Here is a 17,427-nt window from a genome sequence, read left to right on the forward strand (position 1 = left end):
CAAAGTTTGACCAGCTTAGAGATGCCCTTAATCTGGTAGACTGGGACAATATCCTCAGAAATAAGAATACAGATAATAAATGGGAAATGTTTAAGAACATCCTAAATAGGCACTGTAAGCGGTTTATACCTTGTGGGAATAAAAGGACTAGAAATAGGAAAAACCCAATGTGGCTAAACAAAGAAGTAAGACAGGCAATTAACAGTAAAAAGAAAGCATTTGCACTACTAAAGCAGGATGGCACCATTGAAGCTCTAAAAAACTATAGGGAGAAAAATACTTTATCTAAAAAACTAATTAAAGCTGCCAAAAAGGAAACAGAGAAGCACATTGCTAAGGAGAGTAAAACTAATCCCAAACTGTTCTTCAACTATATCAATAGTAAAAGAATAAAAACTGAAAATGTAGGCCCCTTAAAAAATAGTGAGGAAAGAATGGTTGTAGATGACGAGGAAAAAGCTAACATATTAAACACCTTCTTCTCCACGGTATTCACGGTGGAAAATGAAATGCTAGGTGAAATCCCAAGAAACAATGAAAACCCTATATTAAGGGTCACCAATCTAACCCAAGAAGAGGTGCGAAACCGGCTAAATAAGATTAAAATAGATAAATCTCCGGGTCCGGATGGCATACACCCACGAGTACTAAGAGAACTAAGTAATGTAATAGATAAACCATTATTTCTTATTTTTAGGGACTCTATAGCGACAGGGTCTGTTCCGCAGGACTGGCGCATAGCAAATGTGGTGCCAATATTCAAAAAGGGCTCTAAAAGTGAACCTGGAAATTATAGGCCAGTAAGTCTAACCTCTATTGTTGGTAAAATATTTGAAGGGTTTCTGAGGGATATTATTATGGATTATCTCAATGAGAATAACTGTTTAACTCCATATCAGCATGGGTTTATGAGAAATCGCTCCTGTCAAACCAATCTAATCAGTTTTTATGAAGAGGTAAGCTATAGGCTGGACAACGGTGAGTCATTGGACGTGGTATATCTCGATTTTTCCAAAGCGTTTGATACCGTGCCGCACAAGAGGTTGGTACACAAAATGAGAATGCTTGGTCTGGGGGAAAATGTGTGTAAATGGGTTAGTCACTGGCTTCGTGATAGAAAGCAGAGGGTGGTTATAAATGGTATAGTCTCTAACTGGGTCGCTGTGACCAGTGGGGTACCGCAGGGGTCAGTATTGGGACCTGTTCTCTTCAACATATTCATTAATGATCTGGTAGAAGGTTTACACAGTAAAATATCGACATTTGCAGATGATACAAAACTATGTAAAGCAGTTAATACAAGAGAAGATAGTATTCTGCTACAGATGGATCTGGATAAGTTGAAAACTTGGGCTGAAAGGTGGCAGATGAGGTTTAACAATGATAAATGTAAGGTTATACACATGGGAAGAAGGAATCAATATCACCATTACACACTGAATGGGAAACCACTGGGTAAATCTGACAGGGAGAAGGACTTGGGGATCCTAGTTAATGATAAACTTACCTGGAGCAGCCAGTGCCAGGCAGCAGCTGCCAAGGCAAACAGGGTCATGGGGTGCATTAAAAGAGGTCTGGATACACATGATGAGAGCATTATACTGCCTCTGTACAAATCGCTAGTTAGACCGCAAATGGAGTACTGTGTCCAGTTTTGGGCACCGGTGCTCAGGAAGGATATAATGGAACTAGAGAGAGTACAAAGGAGGGCAACAAAATTAATAAAGGGGATGGGAGAACTACAATACCCAGATAGATTAGCGAAATTAGGATTATTTAGTCTAGAAAAAAGACGACTGAGGGGCGATCTAATAACCATGTATAAGTATATAAGGGAACAATACAAATATCTCGCTGAGGATCTGTTTATACCAAGGAAGGTGACGGGCACAAGGGGGCATTCTTTCCGACTGGAGGAGAGAAGGTTTTTCCACCAACATAGAAGAGGATTCTTTACTGTTAGGGCAGTGAGAATCTGGAATTGCTTGCCTGAGGAGGTGGTGATGGCGAACTCAGTCGAGGGGTTCAAGAGAGGCCTGGATGTCTTCCTGGAGCAGAACAATATTGTATCATACAATTATTAGGTTCTGTAGAAGGACGTAGATCTGGGGATTTATTATGATGGAATATAGGCTGAACTGGATGGACAAATGTCTTTTTTCGGCCTTACTAACTATGTTACTATGTTACTATGTTACATATTCTGATCACCACTCTAGTGATTGTGTCAAACCACACATCCTTCTACTATTTCTTATAGTACACTGATGAAAATCTTGAAAGACCGAAAGATGTGTTGTGACTACTGTATGTATTTCATATCACATTAAACTCTTCTCCCTTCACCCACTTAAGTGTGCCAAGTTATATACTAAGTTTTAAGGTTTGGGAACTTACTTTTACGCACCTCCCCCACTAGCCGTGCTAGCATTTTTCTCAACTAGTTTTGAGTCTCCAGGCTCACTAGTGCATTTTTTTTAGCAGGATGCATGTTTTGTTTATTTGGCCACTCCTAACATTTCTACTATCTAATAGATTTCTTTTTTCTCAGCCTAATAATGGTATGTTTCTCTTCCAGTGAGAGCTCTTTTGACTGCATGTTGTAAGTTCACAGCAACAGCTTCCAAATATAAGTGCCACACCTGGAATCCGCTCCTGACCTTTTATCTGCTTAACTGATGAGAATTGACAAGGGAATAGCACATTAAAAGCTTTTGAAATAATTGTCCAATTACTTTTGGTCCCGTTCGTAAAAACAGGCACCTACCTGTTAAAGAGCTGTAATTCCTAAACCCTTACTCCAATTAGGACATGAATACCCTCAAATGAAAGCTGGGAGTCTACACTTTAAACGCATATTGATTAAATAACTGTATCTTAAATACGTTTTGGTAAAAAGCTAAAATGCCCAAACTTGTGTCACTGTCTAAATATTTCTGGACCTAACTGTACCTTCACACACTTGCCTTTTAAGTGGCGCAGAAACAGATACTGGTATGTTGTTGCTTCGTTCCAGTTCTTGAAGTCTCTTTTTGTCCCTGGAAGAAAATTCCTTGGGAGGAAGTAATAAGAACTCTTCCTCACTTTCAACAGTGGCTTCAATGTAGCGTCCAATTACAAAATCTTGGAAGCAAAGTAAAACGAGTTCCTTGCAGCGGCCTGGGTTTCTGTGACAAGTAAATATGATATTTCTATATCTGGAGATCATTTGTAAATTGTTTAAAAACACAAACAAAAGAACTGTTATCAGTAATTGAAACATAGCTGGTTCACTGGGCCAGAAGAACAGGCGAATACCTTTCTACAGATTATATGTGGATGGAATCCCTGTAAACGCATAGCATTATTCCTCTTACACTAGTACAGAGCTGGCTATTATTGGAAACAACTAGTGGTCAGAAAGATCACTAATAGTCTAACATATCAATAGTCTATTAGACTAATAGTCTAATAGTCTAGGCAGCTCAACTACGGTGCAGCTGCTGCACTGTATTGGGCAGATTACTGATCCTTTCCATACATGCATGCTTGACCAAATGTCCATCTTTACTACAATAAAGAGGGGCGGATAAGTGGTTGCACTACACATTGCAATGATTTAAGGACTGAATAGGTTAAAAATCAAATATCTGAGGTCTATCTTCTGCCAACTGTTTTATTTCATCATTCCAATAAACAACAAAACGGAGGATATAAGTGCTGAGGTATACTATGTTAAAGGATTTCCCTGTTGGAACAAGTTATCACTTATCCCACTTAATCAGTTGGTGTCCAATTGCTGAGAAGGGAACTTTTATTACCATCAGAATGGATACATGGAACACATGCTAGATCGCCACTTGATCCATTCTCTATGGGGCTGCTGTAAAAAGCCTAGCGTAGGGCTCCACAGCCCCACAGGGAATGAATGGATTGGCGATAAAGCATATGTACTATGGTTCCATGGTAACGATTATAAAAGTGTTCTGTTCTGCTGATCGATGGGGGTCCCAGTGTTCAGAACCTTGCCAAACAAAAAGTTATCACTAGTGATGGGGGAACGTGCTCAAATAACGTCTTATTCGAGCATGCTCGAGTGTTATCCGACCATCTGGGAGTGTTTGTTTATTATGTTAGAGTCACAGCTGATGCATGATTTGTGGTTGTTAAGGCCCCTTCACATTAAGCGACGCTGCAGCGATACCGACAACGATCCGGATCGCTGCAGCGTCGCTGTTTGGTCGCTGGAGAGCTGTCACACAGACCGCTCTCCAGCGACCAACGATGCCGGTAACCAGGGTAAACATCGGGTAACTAAGCGCAGGGCCGCGCTTAGTAACCTGATGTTTACCCTGGTTACCATGCTGAAAGTAAAAAAAAACAAACACTACATACTTACCTACAGCCGTCTGTCCTCCAGCGCTGCGCTCTGCTTCTCTGCTCTCCTCCTGTACTGTCTGGGAGCCGGAAAGCAGAGCGGTGACGTCACCGCTCTGCTTTCCGGCTCACAGACAGTACAGGAGGAGTGCAGAGCACAGCGCTGGAGGACAGACAGTGGTAGGTAAGTATCTAGTGTTTGTTTTTTTTTTACTTTTAGCATGGTAACCAGGGTAAACATCGGGTTACTAAGCGCGGCCCTGCGCTTAGTTACCCAATGTTTACCCTGGTTACCAGTGAAGACATCGCTGGATCGGTGTCACACACGCCGATCCAGCGATGTCAGCAGGAGTCCAGCGACGAAATAAAGTTCTGGACTTTCTTCAGCGACCAACGATCTCCCAGCAGGGGCCTGATCGTTGGTCGCTGTCACACATAACGATTTCATTAACGATATCGTTGCTACGTCACAAATAGCAACGATATCGTTAACGATATCGTTATGTGTGAAGGTACCTTTAGACAGCATGAACACACCTGGAGATTACCTGTTTGTTATGGAATCCCCATGTGTTCAGGCAGTCCAACAGCCGCAAATCATGTAGCCGCAGGGACTCGAGCATAATATACGAGCACTCCCATATGCACGATTAAAGGATAAAGGTACCGTCACACTAAGCGACGCTGCAGCGATACCGACAACGATCCGGATCGCTGCAGCGTCGCTGTTTGGTCGCTGGAGAGCTGTCACACAGACAGCTCTCCAGCGACCAACGATGCCGGTAACCAGGGTAAACATTGGGTTACTAAGCGCAGGGCCGCGCTTAGTAACCCGATGTTTACCCTGGTTACCATCGTTAAAGTAAAAAAAACAACCACTACATACTTACCTACCGCTGTCTGTCCCCGGCGCTGTGCTTCTCTGCCCTGTGTAAGCACAGCGGCCGGAAAGCAGAGCGGTGACGTCACCGCTCTGCTTTCCGGCTGCCCGGCGCTGACAGCCAGAGCAGAGAAGCACAGCGCCGGGGACAGACAGCGGTAGGTAAGTATGTAGTGGTTGTTTTTTTTACTTTAACGATGGTAACCAGGGTAAACATCGGGTTACTAAGCGCGGCCCTGCGCTTAGTAACCCGATGTTTACCCTGGTTACCAGCGAAGACATCGCTGAATCGGCGTCACACACGCCGATTCAGCGATGTCAGCAGGAGATCCAGCGACGAAATAAAGTCCTGGCCTTTCTGCCCCGACCAGCGATATCACAGCAGGGGCCTGATCGCTGCTGCCTGTCACACTGGATGATATCGCTAGCGAGGACGCTGCAACGTCACGGATCGCTAGCGATATCGTCCAGTGTGACGGGGCCTTAACACCCGAGCATACTCTGATAACTAGTGATGAGCGAAAGTACTCGGATAACGTGTTATCACCTATGCTATGGATAGGTAAAAACTTGTTCTCACCAGAGAATCCCTTTAATTACTGGGCAAAACTTACTCTATATATCTAGGATCTAAGGGGCAAGTTCTCTCCTTATGGAGAGTGACATGCCAGGTCTGGCATGTCACACCTGTTGGAAGTAGCAATCCGACAAGTCAATATCGACCCTTTAACGAGCCTTGCAATATGATTTAGGAGAAAAGCCAAATCAGAATCTCAATTTACAGACACAGTGTTTCGGGTATTGCCCCTCATCTGTGCAAAGTAGGAGATCTGTATCTGGGTAGGAAATAAAAACTTTTCATGTCAGATGTAAGATACCTTGCTTCACAAGTGACTGCAATAAAGATTTTCTCTCCAGGATGAATCACCAACGCCTCATTAAGGTCAGCCTTTGAAGACTCGCAAGCTTCTATTTTGCTTATATCCAAGTCACCAAATCCATTAAAGGCAGGGAAGTTTCCTGGCTTCAATTGCCCATTAAGTGTTGTCACATAGTTGTCTACCATGGGTTGGGTATGCACAGGACTCATTGATGCATCATTTGGAGAATTTAGTGCACTTGCTTTGAAAGGAAGAGCAGAACCAGTCAGGTATTTTAAATGGTAACCTGAAGTTGCATAGGGCATATGATAGAGCCTCGTATTTACGCAATTAGCAGTCATTACCAAGGGAAGCACAACATTAGATCTCACAGCTTCATTTGAGTTACAATTGGTTGCATCACACATGGATGAGGAAGGTGACTGTAATACAGTTGATGAGACACTACTTAAATTTGATTTAGGAGCAGACATTTCAAACTTGAACTTATTCTCCTTCTCTAAACCGGCTACTTTGCAAGAGACTAATGAATGAACATCACTTCCTTTATTCCTAAAAAAAAAAAAAAAAAATATTTTAAGAGATCAATACAACATGTAAATGTATACATGCACAAAATCTAAGGAACATGTAATATTTTGTATCACTTGTAGAAGGAAACACCTCTAATTCTAAATGGGCAAAAATGCTCCTAGGGAGATCCTAGATCTCTACAGGGGTTGTCTGGTGCAAGCAGGACAACCGGATTGATACAGTAATTCTTCTTAGAGCAACTTGCTGCTTACATAAAAATTTGAAACTGACAGATTCATCTACAAGCACTAACTTTTTAAATTAGTAGAATATATATTGTTGTAAAGCCAGATACGACTGGGTTAAATCCTAGAACTTGATTAGATGTACCTGACCAGCTTTGACCAAGAACCAAAACCTTTGTTTACTAGGTGTCAGTCTGCTGGATGGAACAGAGTCGAGTGTGCTGCTGGTGAGTGACCAGCCAAAATGTGAGCTATAGCTTGGAGAGAGACATGCCAAAGTCTCACTTTGAATGGAGACTGCATGGGTCAGCTAGGAAAACTGAGCAGTCTGTGTGTTGGAGCTGCAGAAAACGGTGTGGAGGAGCTGCACAAGACAGTGTGGAAGCTGCCGCCTGTTCAGTGTGAACTGTGCGCAGAGTTGAACATTTCTGTTTGGAGATGGAAGCTGCTGGAGCTCAGGCTGAAGGTGATGCTGAGACTGGTGAGATCTTGCCTCTTTTGTGTATAAAGTTTGCTCTGGGAGAAAAGGCTAATCTGTTCAGATTAGTCCACACTAACATAAGTTCCCTGCTAACTTAACTGTTTATTTGCTGTGATTCCTTTGTGCCCAGAAGAGGTTGGTTTTGAATGCCTTGGAGTTTTATGAAAGCAATAACACTGTACCTCTTTGGTACAAACAAAATTGCCTGTGTCAACACTACCTAATACCTACCTAAGAGTCTGAATCCCTAATGCACACAAATATATATATATATATATATATATATATATATATATATATATATATACATATACATATACATATATATATATACACACACACACACACAGTACAGACCAAAAGTTTGGACACACCTCATTTAAAGATTTTTCCGTATTTTCATGACTATGAAAATTGTACATTCTCACTGAAGGCATCGAAACTATGAATTAATACATGTGGAATTATATACTTAACAAAAAAGTGTGAAACAACTGAAAATATGGCTTATATTCTAGGTTCTTCATAGTAGCCACCTTTTGCTTTGATGACTGCTTTGCACACTCTTGGCATTCTCTTGATGAGCTTCAAGAGGTAGTCACCGGGAATGGTTTTCACTTCACAGGTGTGCCCTGTCAGGTTTAATAAGTGGGATTTCTTGCCTTATAAATGGGGTTGGGACCATCAATTGTGTTGTGCAGAAGTCTGGTGGATACACAGCTGCTAGTTCTACTGAATAGACTGTTAGAATTTGTATTATGGCAAGAAAAAAAGCAGCTAAGTAAAGAAAAACGAGTTGCCATCATTACTTTAAGAAATTAAGGTCAGTCAGTCCGAAAAATTGGGCAAACTTTGAAAGTGTCCCCAAGTGCAGTGGCAAAAACCATCAAGCGCTACAAAGAAACTGGCTCTCATGAGGACCGCCCCAGAAAAGGAAGACCAAGAGTCACCTCTGCTTCTGAAGATAAGTTTATCCGAGTCAACAGACTCAGAAATTGCAGGTTAACAGCAGCTCAGATTAGAGACCAGGTCAATGCCACACACGAGTTCTAGCAGCAAACATCTCTACAACAACTGTTAAGAGGAGACTTTGTGCAGCAGGTCTTCAGGGTAAAATAGCTGCTAGGAAACCACTGCTAAGGACAGGCAACAAGCAGAAGAGACTTGTTTAGGCTAAAGAACACAAGGAATGGACATTAGACCAGTGGAAATCTGTGCTTTGGTCTGATGAGTCCAAATTTGAGATCTTTGGTTCCAACCACCGTGTCTTTGTGCAACGCAGAAAAGGTGAACGGATGGACTCTACATGCCTGGTCCCCACGGTTAAGCATGGAGGAGGAGGTGTGATGGTGTGGGGGTGCTTTACTGGTGACACTGTTGGGGATTTATTCAAAATTGAAGGCATACTGAACCATGCTATTCCATCCGGTTTGCGTTTATTTGGACCATCATTTATTTTTCAACAGGACAATGACCCCAAACACATCTCCAGGCTGTGTAAGGGCTATTTGACCAAGGAGAGTGATGGGGTGCTGCGCCAGATGACCTGGCCTCCACAGTCACCAGACCTGAACCCAATCAAGATGGTTTGGGGCGAGCTGGACCGCAGAGTGAAGGCAAAAGGGCCAACAAGTGCTAAGCATCTCTGGGAACTCCTTCAAGATTGTTGGAAGACCATTCCCGGTGACTACCTCTTGAAGCTCATCAAGAGAATGCCAAGAGTGTGCAAAGCAGTCATCAAAGCAAAAGGTAGCTACTTTGAAGAACTTAGAATATAAGACATAATTTCAGTTGTTTCACACTTTTTTGTTAAGTACATAATTCCACATGTGTTAATTCATAGTTTTGATACCTCCAGTGTGAATGTACAATTTTCTTAGTCATGAAAATACATGAAAATCGTTAAATGAGAAGATGAGAAGGTGTGTCCAAACTTTTGGTCTTTACTATATATATATATATATATATATATATATATATATATATATATATATATATATACACAAAATTTTCAGTAGAGAGAATGTACTTACTCTATGGAAAGGTTCAAAGATTTACTCTGCCCTTGCTTGATCACTCCAAAATGAGTCATCTTGGAAACCTCCAAGCCCCCTTTGTTCATCATCAAAATTTCAGAGTGCTGATTGTCTGATTCCTCATTGTTAGATGGCATTCTGAAGAAAACATAAAAAAAATAATAATCATATTCAACGGCATTCTTGTGGACTCTACACCACCAGAGCAGGTTTCTATTATGATATTGTAGAAAATAATGTTCTGCTCTGGCATTTCAGAAGCTCTGGCATTTCAGGAAAAAAAGAAAAAAAAACATAGTTTGAGGAGCTGACTCGGGAAAGTAAGGGGAGGTTAATCCAATGCGGACCATTGCAGGATTCTACCCAAACTGCTTCCTTTGACTGTCAGGTCGCTACCATGTGTGAAAATTATTTAGTGTTTCCCAATGGTCCCCAACCAGCTCTTCAAACTAGAGTGATTCAGAATAGAATATAACTGACTGCAATTGTGCACATAGCTTCTGATTCATCCAATATAAAGCAATATTCACATACAGAAATTTAAATCAAATCACTGCTGATGTGATCACCCTTTGCCTTCAAAAACGTATATATGCAGGCGCATAAGTAACCAAAAAGACCAAACAGGTGGTAATGATAATCGCTTTCATATGTGTGATGAAAAACAGGAATTAACGGAAACAGAAGTATAGGATGTTCATGATAGGGATTATATATATATAATCCCTATCATGAATATGATCCTCATAAGGCGGATAATTCCCAAAAAGTTAGGGGAGTAGACAGGCAACTTTGTATAGATATACCATGAATTCAAGAATACAATAAACTATCAGTATTGTAATAAATAACACAAATGTAACATTATAGGAATACGTAAACATGTGTCATGGTACTTAGCAATCCACATGCTCATCAAGGTGTCATCTCGACACGTTTCCCCACTGGATGCTAGTATATACATTTGTGGATCCTTTGACCAGAGACCTCCTAATGAGCTAGCATTCAGAGATATGGGCCACAAACTGAGTTTTTAAAAGACCATACAGTTATTAATCACTTAAACATCTAATATGGATATACAACTGCAAAATTGGGACTCAACTATATCATGTAATTTACTCCTGTTTTTTCTGATAGCAGCATTTGATACTATCCTGCTTACCTCTATGCATATATAATGGTTAATACTTGGAAATATATTTTATATCTACTTTATAGTCCGGCTGATATATTTACACCCTATTTATAGATATATCCATATCATATGTTTACCTACAGTTTTGCATTTGATCATAGGTGGGTTTACACAATTAGTGGTTATACCGAATATAGAAACAGCCTAACAGTCACAAACCCCAGAGGGGAGAGTTCACACTGCCAGATGCGTTTCAGACCCCAAGATCTTTATTCATGACTAAAGCAATGGCTTAAAACTTTGGGGTCTGAAATGTGTCTGTCAGTGTGAACTCTCCCCTCTGGGGTTTGTGACTGTTATGCTGTTTGTGAAGGATTTTAAGAATTTTCAATAAATTTCATTTTATGGGATTCCTGGAGCTGGATTTGCTCCACATTCGATTTGCATTGCATTCCTGCTGCACCGCTGACCCGTCTGTGCTTTGGATCCCTGGCTTCTTTCGGGTGAGCTAAGTATTTTCCTTTCCATTAGTGGTTAGTATTATTTATTATTATAGCGCCATTTATTCCATGGCGCTTTACATGTGAGGAGGGGTATACATAATAAAAACAGGTACAATAATCTTGAACAATACAAGTCACAACTGGTACAGGAGGAGAGAAGACCCTGCCCGCGAGGGCTCACAATCTACAAGGGATGGGTGAGGATACAGTAGGTGAGGATAGAGCTGGTCGTGCAGTGGTTTGGTCGATTGGTGGTTACTGCAGGTTGAAGGCTTCCCGGGAGAAGCAGGTCTTCAGGTTCTTTTTGAAGGTTTTGATGGTAAGTGACAGTCTGATATGTTGTGGTAGAAAGTTCCAGAGTAGGGGTGATGCGCGAGAGAAATCTTGTATGCGATTGTGGAAAGAGGAGATAAGAGGGGAATAGAGAAGGAGATATTGTGAGGATCGGAGGTTGCGTGCAGGAAAGTACCGGGAGACGAGGTCACAGATGTGTGGAGGAGACAGGTTGTGGATGGCTTTGTATGTCATGGTTAGGCTTTTGTACTGGGTAATGGGGAGCCAGTGAAGGGATTGACAGAGGGGAGAGGATGGGGAATAGCGGGGGGACAGGTGGATTAGTCGGTCAGCAGAGTATAGAATAGATTGGAGGGGTGTGAGAGTGTTAGAGGGGAGGCCACAGAGCAGGAGGTTACAGAAGTCGAGACGAGAGATGATGAGGGCATGGACTAGGGTTTTTGCAGATTCTTGGTTTAGGAATGTACGGATCCGTGAAATATTTTTGAGCTGAAGGCAGCAGGAAGTGGAAAGGGCTTGGATATGCGGTTTGAAGGAGAGATCAGTGTCAAGGATTACCCCGAGACAGCGAGCTTGTGGGACTAGGGAGAGTGGGCAGCCGTTTACTGTAATGAATAGGTTCATTGGGGGGTCACGTGAGATGGGGGAAAGACAACGAATTCTGTTTTGTCCATGTTAAGGTTTAGAAATCTAGCGGAGAAGAAGGATGAAATAGCGGAAAGACATTGAGGGATTCTGGTTAGTAGGGTCGTGATATCTGGTCCAGAGATGTAGATCTGTGTGTCATCAGCATAGAGATGATACTGAAAACCATGAGATTATATGAGCTGTCCCAGGCCAAAAGTGTAGATGGAGAAGAGCAGGGGCCCTAGAACTGAACCTTGCGGGACTCCGACAGATAGGGGGTGAGGTGAGGAGGTGGTGTGTGAATGGGAGACGCTGAATGTTCAGTCAGTTAGGTATGACGAGATCCAGGATAGGGCCAAGTCTGTGATGCCAAGGGATGAGAGGGTCTGTAGTAATAGGGAATGTTCCACTGTGCCAAAGGCAGAGGACAGGTCCAGGAGGAGGAGGATAGAGTAGTGTCGCTTGCTCTTGGCGGTTAATAGGTCATTGGTGACTTTAGTTAGGGCAGTTTCAGTGGAGTGGTGTGACCGGAAGCCTGATTGTAAGAGGTCGAAAAGGGAGCAGGAAGATAGATGGGAGGACAGTTCAAGATGGGACGTGTTGTTCCATTAGTTTTGAGGCATAGGGGAGAAGTGATATAGGACGATAGCTAAATACAGAGGATGGGTCAAGAAAGGGCTTTTTGAGGATAGGTGTGATTGAGGCATGTTTAAAGCTTGAGGGGACAACACCAGTTGTTAGTTATAGGTTGAAGAGATGGGTTAGAGTTGGGATGAAGACTGTGGCGAGGTTTGGGATGAAGTCGGAAGGGATCGGGTCAAGTGCACAGGTGGTGAGATGTGATCTTGAGAGTAGAGTGTCGAGTCGATCTTCTGTAATGGTGGAGAAGTTGATTTTTGAGGTGGAGGGCTGGGTAGTTGGAAGGGCTCTGGGGGTTGTCGACTAAAACTGTCTCTGACGTTCTCAATCAGGGTAAATGAGGGTCAGATGACTCATGAGTGGGGGCGCCACTGCCGTGCTGAACTAGGGTGCTAAACTCCACTGATAGGAAAGGTAAGAGCTAGGGACAGTGTAGAAACATTGTTTTCTCGCATAATTGGATATATTCATATATCTCCATTCAGGGCCGGCTCCAGGTTTTCGTGGGCCCCGGACAAAAGAGTCTTAGTGGGCCCCTTTAACACATACCCCAATTCATGATGCACAGATATAGCAGAGAAATATAGGTATAGTACAATGCCAAAGATTTCACTTACTTCTTACATTACATGAGTGATATCAAAAGCTCAGAAACCAGACAGTATAGTCCTCCATACAGTATTATGGGCAACACATAACAGTGCTCCATACAGAATAATGAGCCCCATATATTGCCCCAAATAGAATAATGGACCCCATATAATGCTTCATAAAGAATAATGAGCTCCACATATTGATCCATATAGAATAAGGGACCTCAATGTGACTATTCTACAACAGAATAAAATTAGTGGACCCTCTGGACCGTGACGACGATCCCCTCACGGACGAGCTGACCAGATGGACCGCCCCCTATACAGGGAGAGTTAGGGGCAGGCCCGTGAAGGACTATCGCCACGGAAGCTGGAGGACAAAGACAGACGAAGAGACAAAATGGAGGCGAGGCAAGAAAAGAGGAAACAAAAGACACCAGAGTGGTGAGAAGGGCAGAGACACAGAACCGCAGAGATACAGGGACTGCGGAAACAGTGGATGGCAGAGACACAGAGCTATAAGGATACTGAAACTGCGGAGCCGCGGGATGAGTGGGACACAGGGCTGCAGAGGTACCGGAACTGCAGGGTAACGAAGAGACACGGAGCTGCGGAAATACAGGAAGTGACGCTGGAAGAAAACCAAAGACAAGGCAAGGTTAGGCACAGGAGAACACAAAGATAAACGTGCGGCCAAGATCATACGAAGAAACGAATGATCACCAGGCAAGGAAGAGTGGACGGAAACAGATTAATATACCGACACATTGCAGCACTTCCAGGTGACAGTCCTCCAGGGTGAAAGAGAGGAAAAAGAAAAGCGCTGGCAGGTAAGTTTAGTAGTGCGCACGCGCAGAGCTGAAACAGGCATGCGCGTGTGCCCGACGGACAGCAGAGGGCGGCGGCGAGCGCTGAGAGGAAGAAGCAGCAGAGGAGGACACGCGCAGAGACGCCGAGGACAGGTAAGTATGACAGGGCGCGGAGTGCGGCAGCGATGTGACATCCATATATCGTACCATACAGAATAATGGACCCCATATAATGCTCCATACAGTAAATGATGTGCACCATATAATGCTCCAGAATATGATGGGCCCCATATATTTCTCCAAACAGAATGGGCCCCATATATTTCTCCAAACAGAATGGGCCCCATATACTGCACCATATGTAATTGGCCCCATAAGATGCTCCATATATAATGGGCCCCATATACTGCTCCATAAGTGATTGGCCCCATATAATTCTCTATCTCCCATATATGATTCTCCAGTGTATAATGGGCCCCATATATGATGCTCCAGTGTATAATGGGCCCCATATATGATGCTCCAGTGTAAAATGGGCCCCATATATGATGCTCCAGTGTATAATGGGCCCCATATATGATGATCCAGTGTATAATGGGCCCCATATGATGCTCCAGTGTATAATGAGCTCCAGATAGGATGCTGCAGTGTATAATGAGCTCCATATATGATGCTCTAGTGTATAATGGGCCCATATATGATGCTCTAGTGTATAATGGGCCCCATATTTGATGCTCCAGTGTATAATGGGCCCCATATATGATGCTCCAGTGTAAAATGGGCCCCATATATGATGCTCCAGTGCATAATGGGCCCCATATATGATGCTCCAGTGTATAATGGGCCCCATATATGATGCTCTAGTGTATAATGGGCCCCATATATGATGCTCCAGTGTATAATGGGCCCATATATGATGCGACAGTGTATAATGGGCCCCATATATGATGCTCCAGTGTATAATGGGCCCTATATATAATGCTCCAGTGTATAATGGGCCCTATATATAATGCTCCAGTGTATAATGGAACCCATATATTGCTCCAAACAGAATGGGCCCCATATAATGCTCCATATACAATTGGCCCCCATAAGATGCTCCTTATACAATGGGCCGCATATACTGCTCCATGTGTAATTGGCCTCATAAGATGCTCCATATATAGTAGGCCCCATAAGATGCTTCCTATGTAATGGGTCCCATATAACAATCCATATATAATTGGTCCCATAAGATGCTCCATATATAATAGGCCCCATAAGATGCTTCTTATGTAATGGGCTCCATATACTGCTCCATATGTAATTGGCCCCATATGTAAATGGACCCATAAGATGCTCCAGTGTATGATGGGCCCCCAATATGATGCTCCAGTGTATAATGAGTCCCAGATGATGCTCCAATGTGTGATGGGCCCCATATATTGCTCCAAACATTAAAAAAATGAAATACTCACCTCACTTCTAATTTTGCAAATGTATTAAAAAAGAAAAACTGAAATATCACATGGTCATACGTATTCAGACCCTTTGCTCAGTATTGAGTAGAAGCACCCTTTTGAGCTAGTACAGCCATGAGTGTTCTTGGGAATGATGCAACAAGTTTTGCACACCTGGATTTGGGGATCCTGTGCCATTCGTCCTTGCAGATCCTCTCCAGTTCCGTCAGGTTAGATGGTTAACGTTGGTGGACAGCCATTTTCAGGTCTCTCCAAAGATGCTCAATTGGGTTTAGGTCAGGGCTCTGTCTGGGCCAGTCAAGAATGGTTACAGAGTTGTCCTGAAGCCACTCCTTTGTTATTTTAGCTGTGCGCTTATGGTCACTGTCTTGTTGGAAGGTGAACCTTTGGCCAAGTCTGAGGTCCAGAGCACTCTGGAAGAGGTTTTCATCCAGGATATCTCTGTACTTGGCTGCATTCATGTTTCCTTCAAAGGCAACCAAACGTCCTGTCCCTGCAGCTGAAAAACACCCCCACAGCATGATGCTGCCACCACCATGTTTCACTGTTGGGATTGTATCGGGCAGGTGATGAGCAGTGACTGGTTTTCTCCACACATACCGCTTAGAATTATCACCAAAAAGGTCTATCTTCATCTCATCACACCAGAGAATCTTATTTCTCATAGTCTGGAAGTCCTTAATGTGTTTTTTAGCAAACTGTATGCGGGCTTTCATATGCCTTGCACCAAAGGAGAGGCTTCCGTCGGGCCACTCTGCCATAAAGGCCCGACTGGTGGAGGACTGCAGTGATAGTTGACTTTGTGGAACTTTCTTCGATCTCCCTACTGCATCTCTGGGGGTCAGCCACAGTGATCTTGGGGTTCAACTTCACCTCTCTCACCAAGGCTCTTCTCCAACGATTACTCAGTTTGGATGGACGGACAGGTCTAGGAAGACTTCTGGTGGTCCCAAACTTCAGCAGAAATTCTGTTGAAACCTTGGCCAGATCTGTGCCTTGCCACAATTCTGTCTCTGAGCTACTTGGCCAGTTCCTTTGACCTTATGATTCTCATTTGGTCTGACATGAACTGTGAGCTGTGAGGTCTTATATATACAGTGCCTTGCGAAAGTATTCGGCTCCCTGGAACTTTTCAACCTTTTCCCACATAACATGCTTCAAATATAAAGATACTAAATGTAAATTTTTGGTGAAGAATCAACAACAAGTGGAACACAATTGTGAAGTTGAACAAAATTTATTGGTAATTTTTAGTTTTTGTGGAAATTTAAAAACTGAAAAGTGGGGTGTGCAATATTATTCGGCCCCTTTAACTTAATACTTTGTTGCGCCACCTTTGCTGTGATTACAGCTGCAAGTTGCTTGGGGTATGTCTCTATCAGTTTTGTACATCGAGAGACTGAAATTCTTGCCCATTCTTCCTTGGCAAACAGCTCAAGCTCAAAAATTTCTACAAAATGAACTTTTTAGAATTTACCAAATGGCTGCAATGAAACAAAAAGTGTAAAATTTAAAGGGGTCTGATTACACACACACACACATATATATATATATATATATATATATATATATATATATATATATATATATATATATATACATACATACATATACATATATATATATACATATATACATACATACAGTCATGGCCAAAAGTATTGACACCCCTGCAATTCTGTCAGATAACACTCATTTTCTTCCTGAAAATGATTGCAAACACAAATTATTTGGTATTATTATCTTCATTTAATTTGTCTTAAATGAAAAAGCACAAAAATAATTGTCCTAAAGCCAAATAGGATATAATTCCACACCAAAAATATAAAAATGGGGGTGGACAAAAGTATTGGCACTGTTCGAAAAATCATGTGATGCTTCTCTAATTTGTGTAATTAACAGCACCTGAAACTTACCTGTGGCACCTAACAGGTGTTGGCAATAACTAAATCACACTTGCAGCCAGTTGACA

The 17,427-nt window shown here is 42.5% G+C and overlaps 1 protein-coding gene across 1 annotated transcript in view; it reads right to left on the minus strand.

Moving 5' to 3' along the window:
• Positions 1-17,427, minus strand: part of MOV10L1 (Mov10 like RNA helicase 1) — a 317,167-nt gene that overhangs the window by 88,208 nt on the left and 211,532 nt on the right. Inside the window, exons 6-8 of the mRNA XM_069764946.1 lie at positions 9,390-9,530; positions 6,115-6,669; positions 2,967-3,167 (exon numbers count right to left, since the gene is read on the minus strand). Of these exons, the coding sequence (XP_069621047.1) occupies positions 2,967-3,167; positions 6,115-6,669; positions 9,390-9,530 (897 nt within the window). The remainder of the gene's footprint in view (positions 1-2,966; positions 3,168-6,114; positions 6,670-9,389; positions 9,531-17,427) is intronic.

The sequence above is a fragment of the Ranitomeya imitator genome, chromosome 4 (genome assembly GCF_032444005.1).
Source record: "Ranitomeya imitator isolate aRanImi1 chromosome 4, aRanImi1.pri, whole genome shotgun sequence".
Taxonomy (NCBI): Eukaryota; Metazoa; Chordata; class Amphibia; order Anura; family Dendrobatidae; genus Ranitomeya; species Ranitomeya imitator.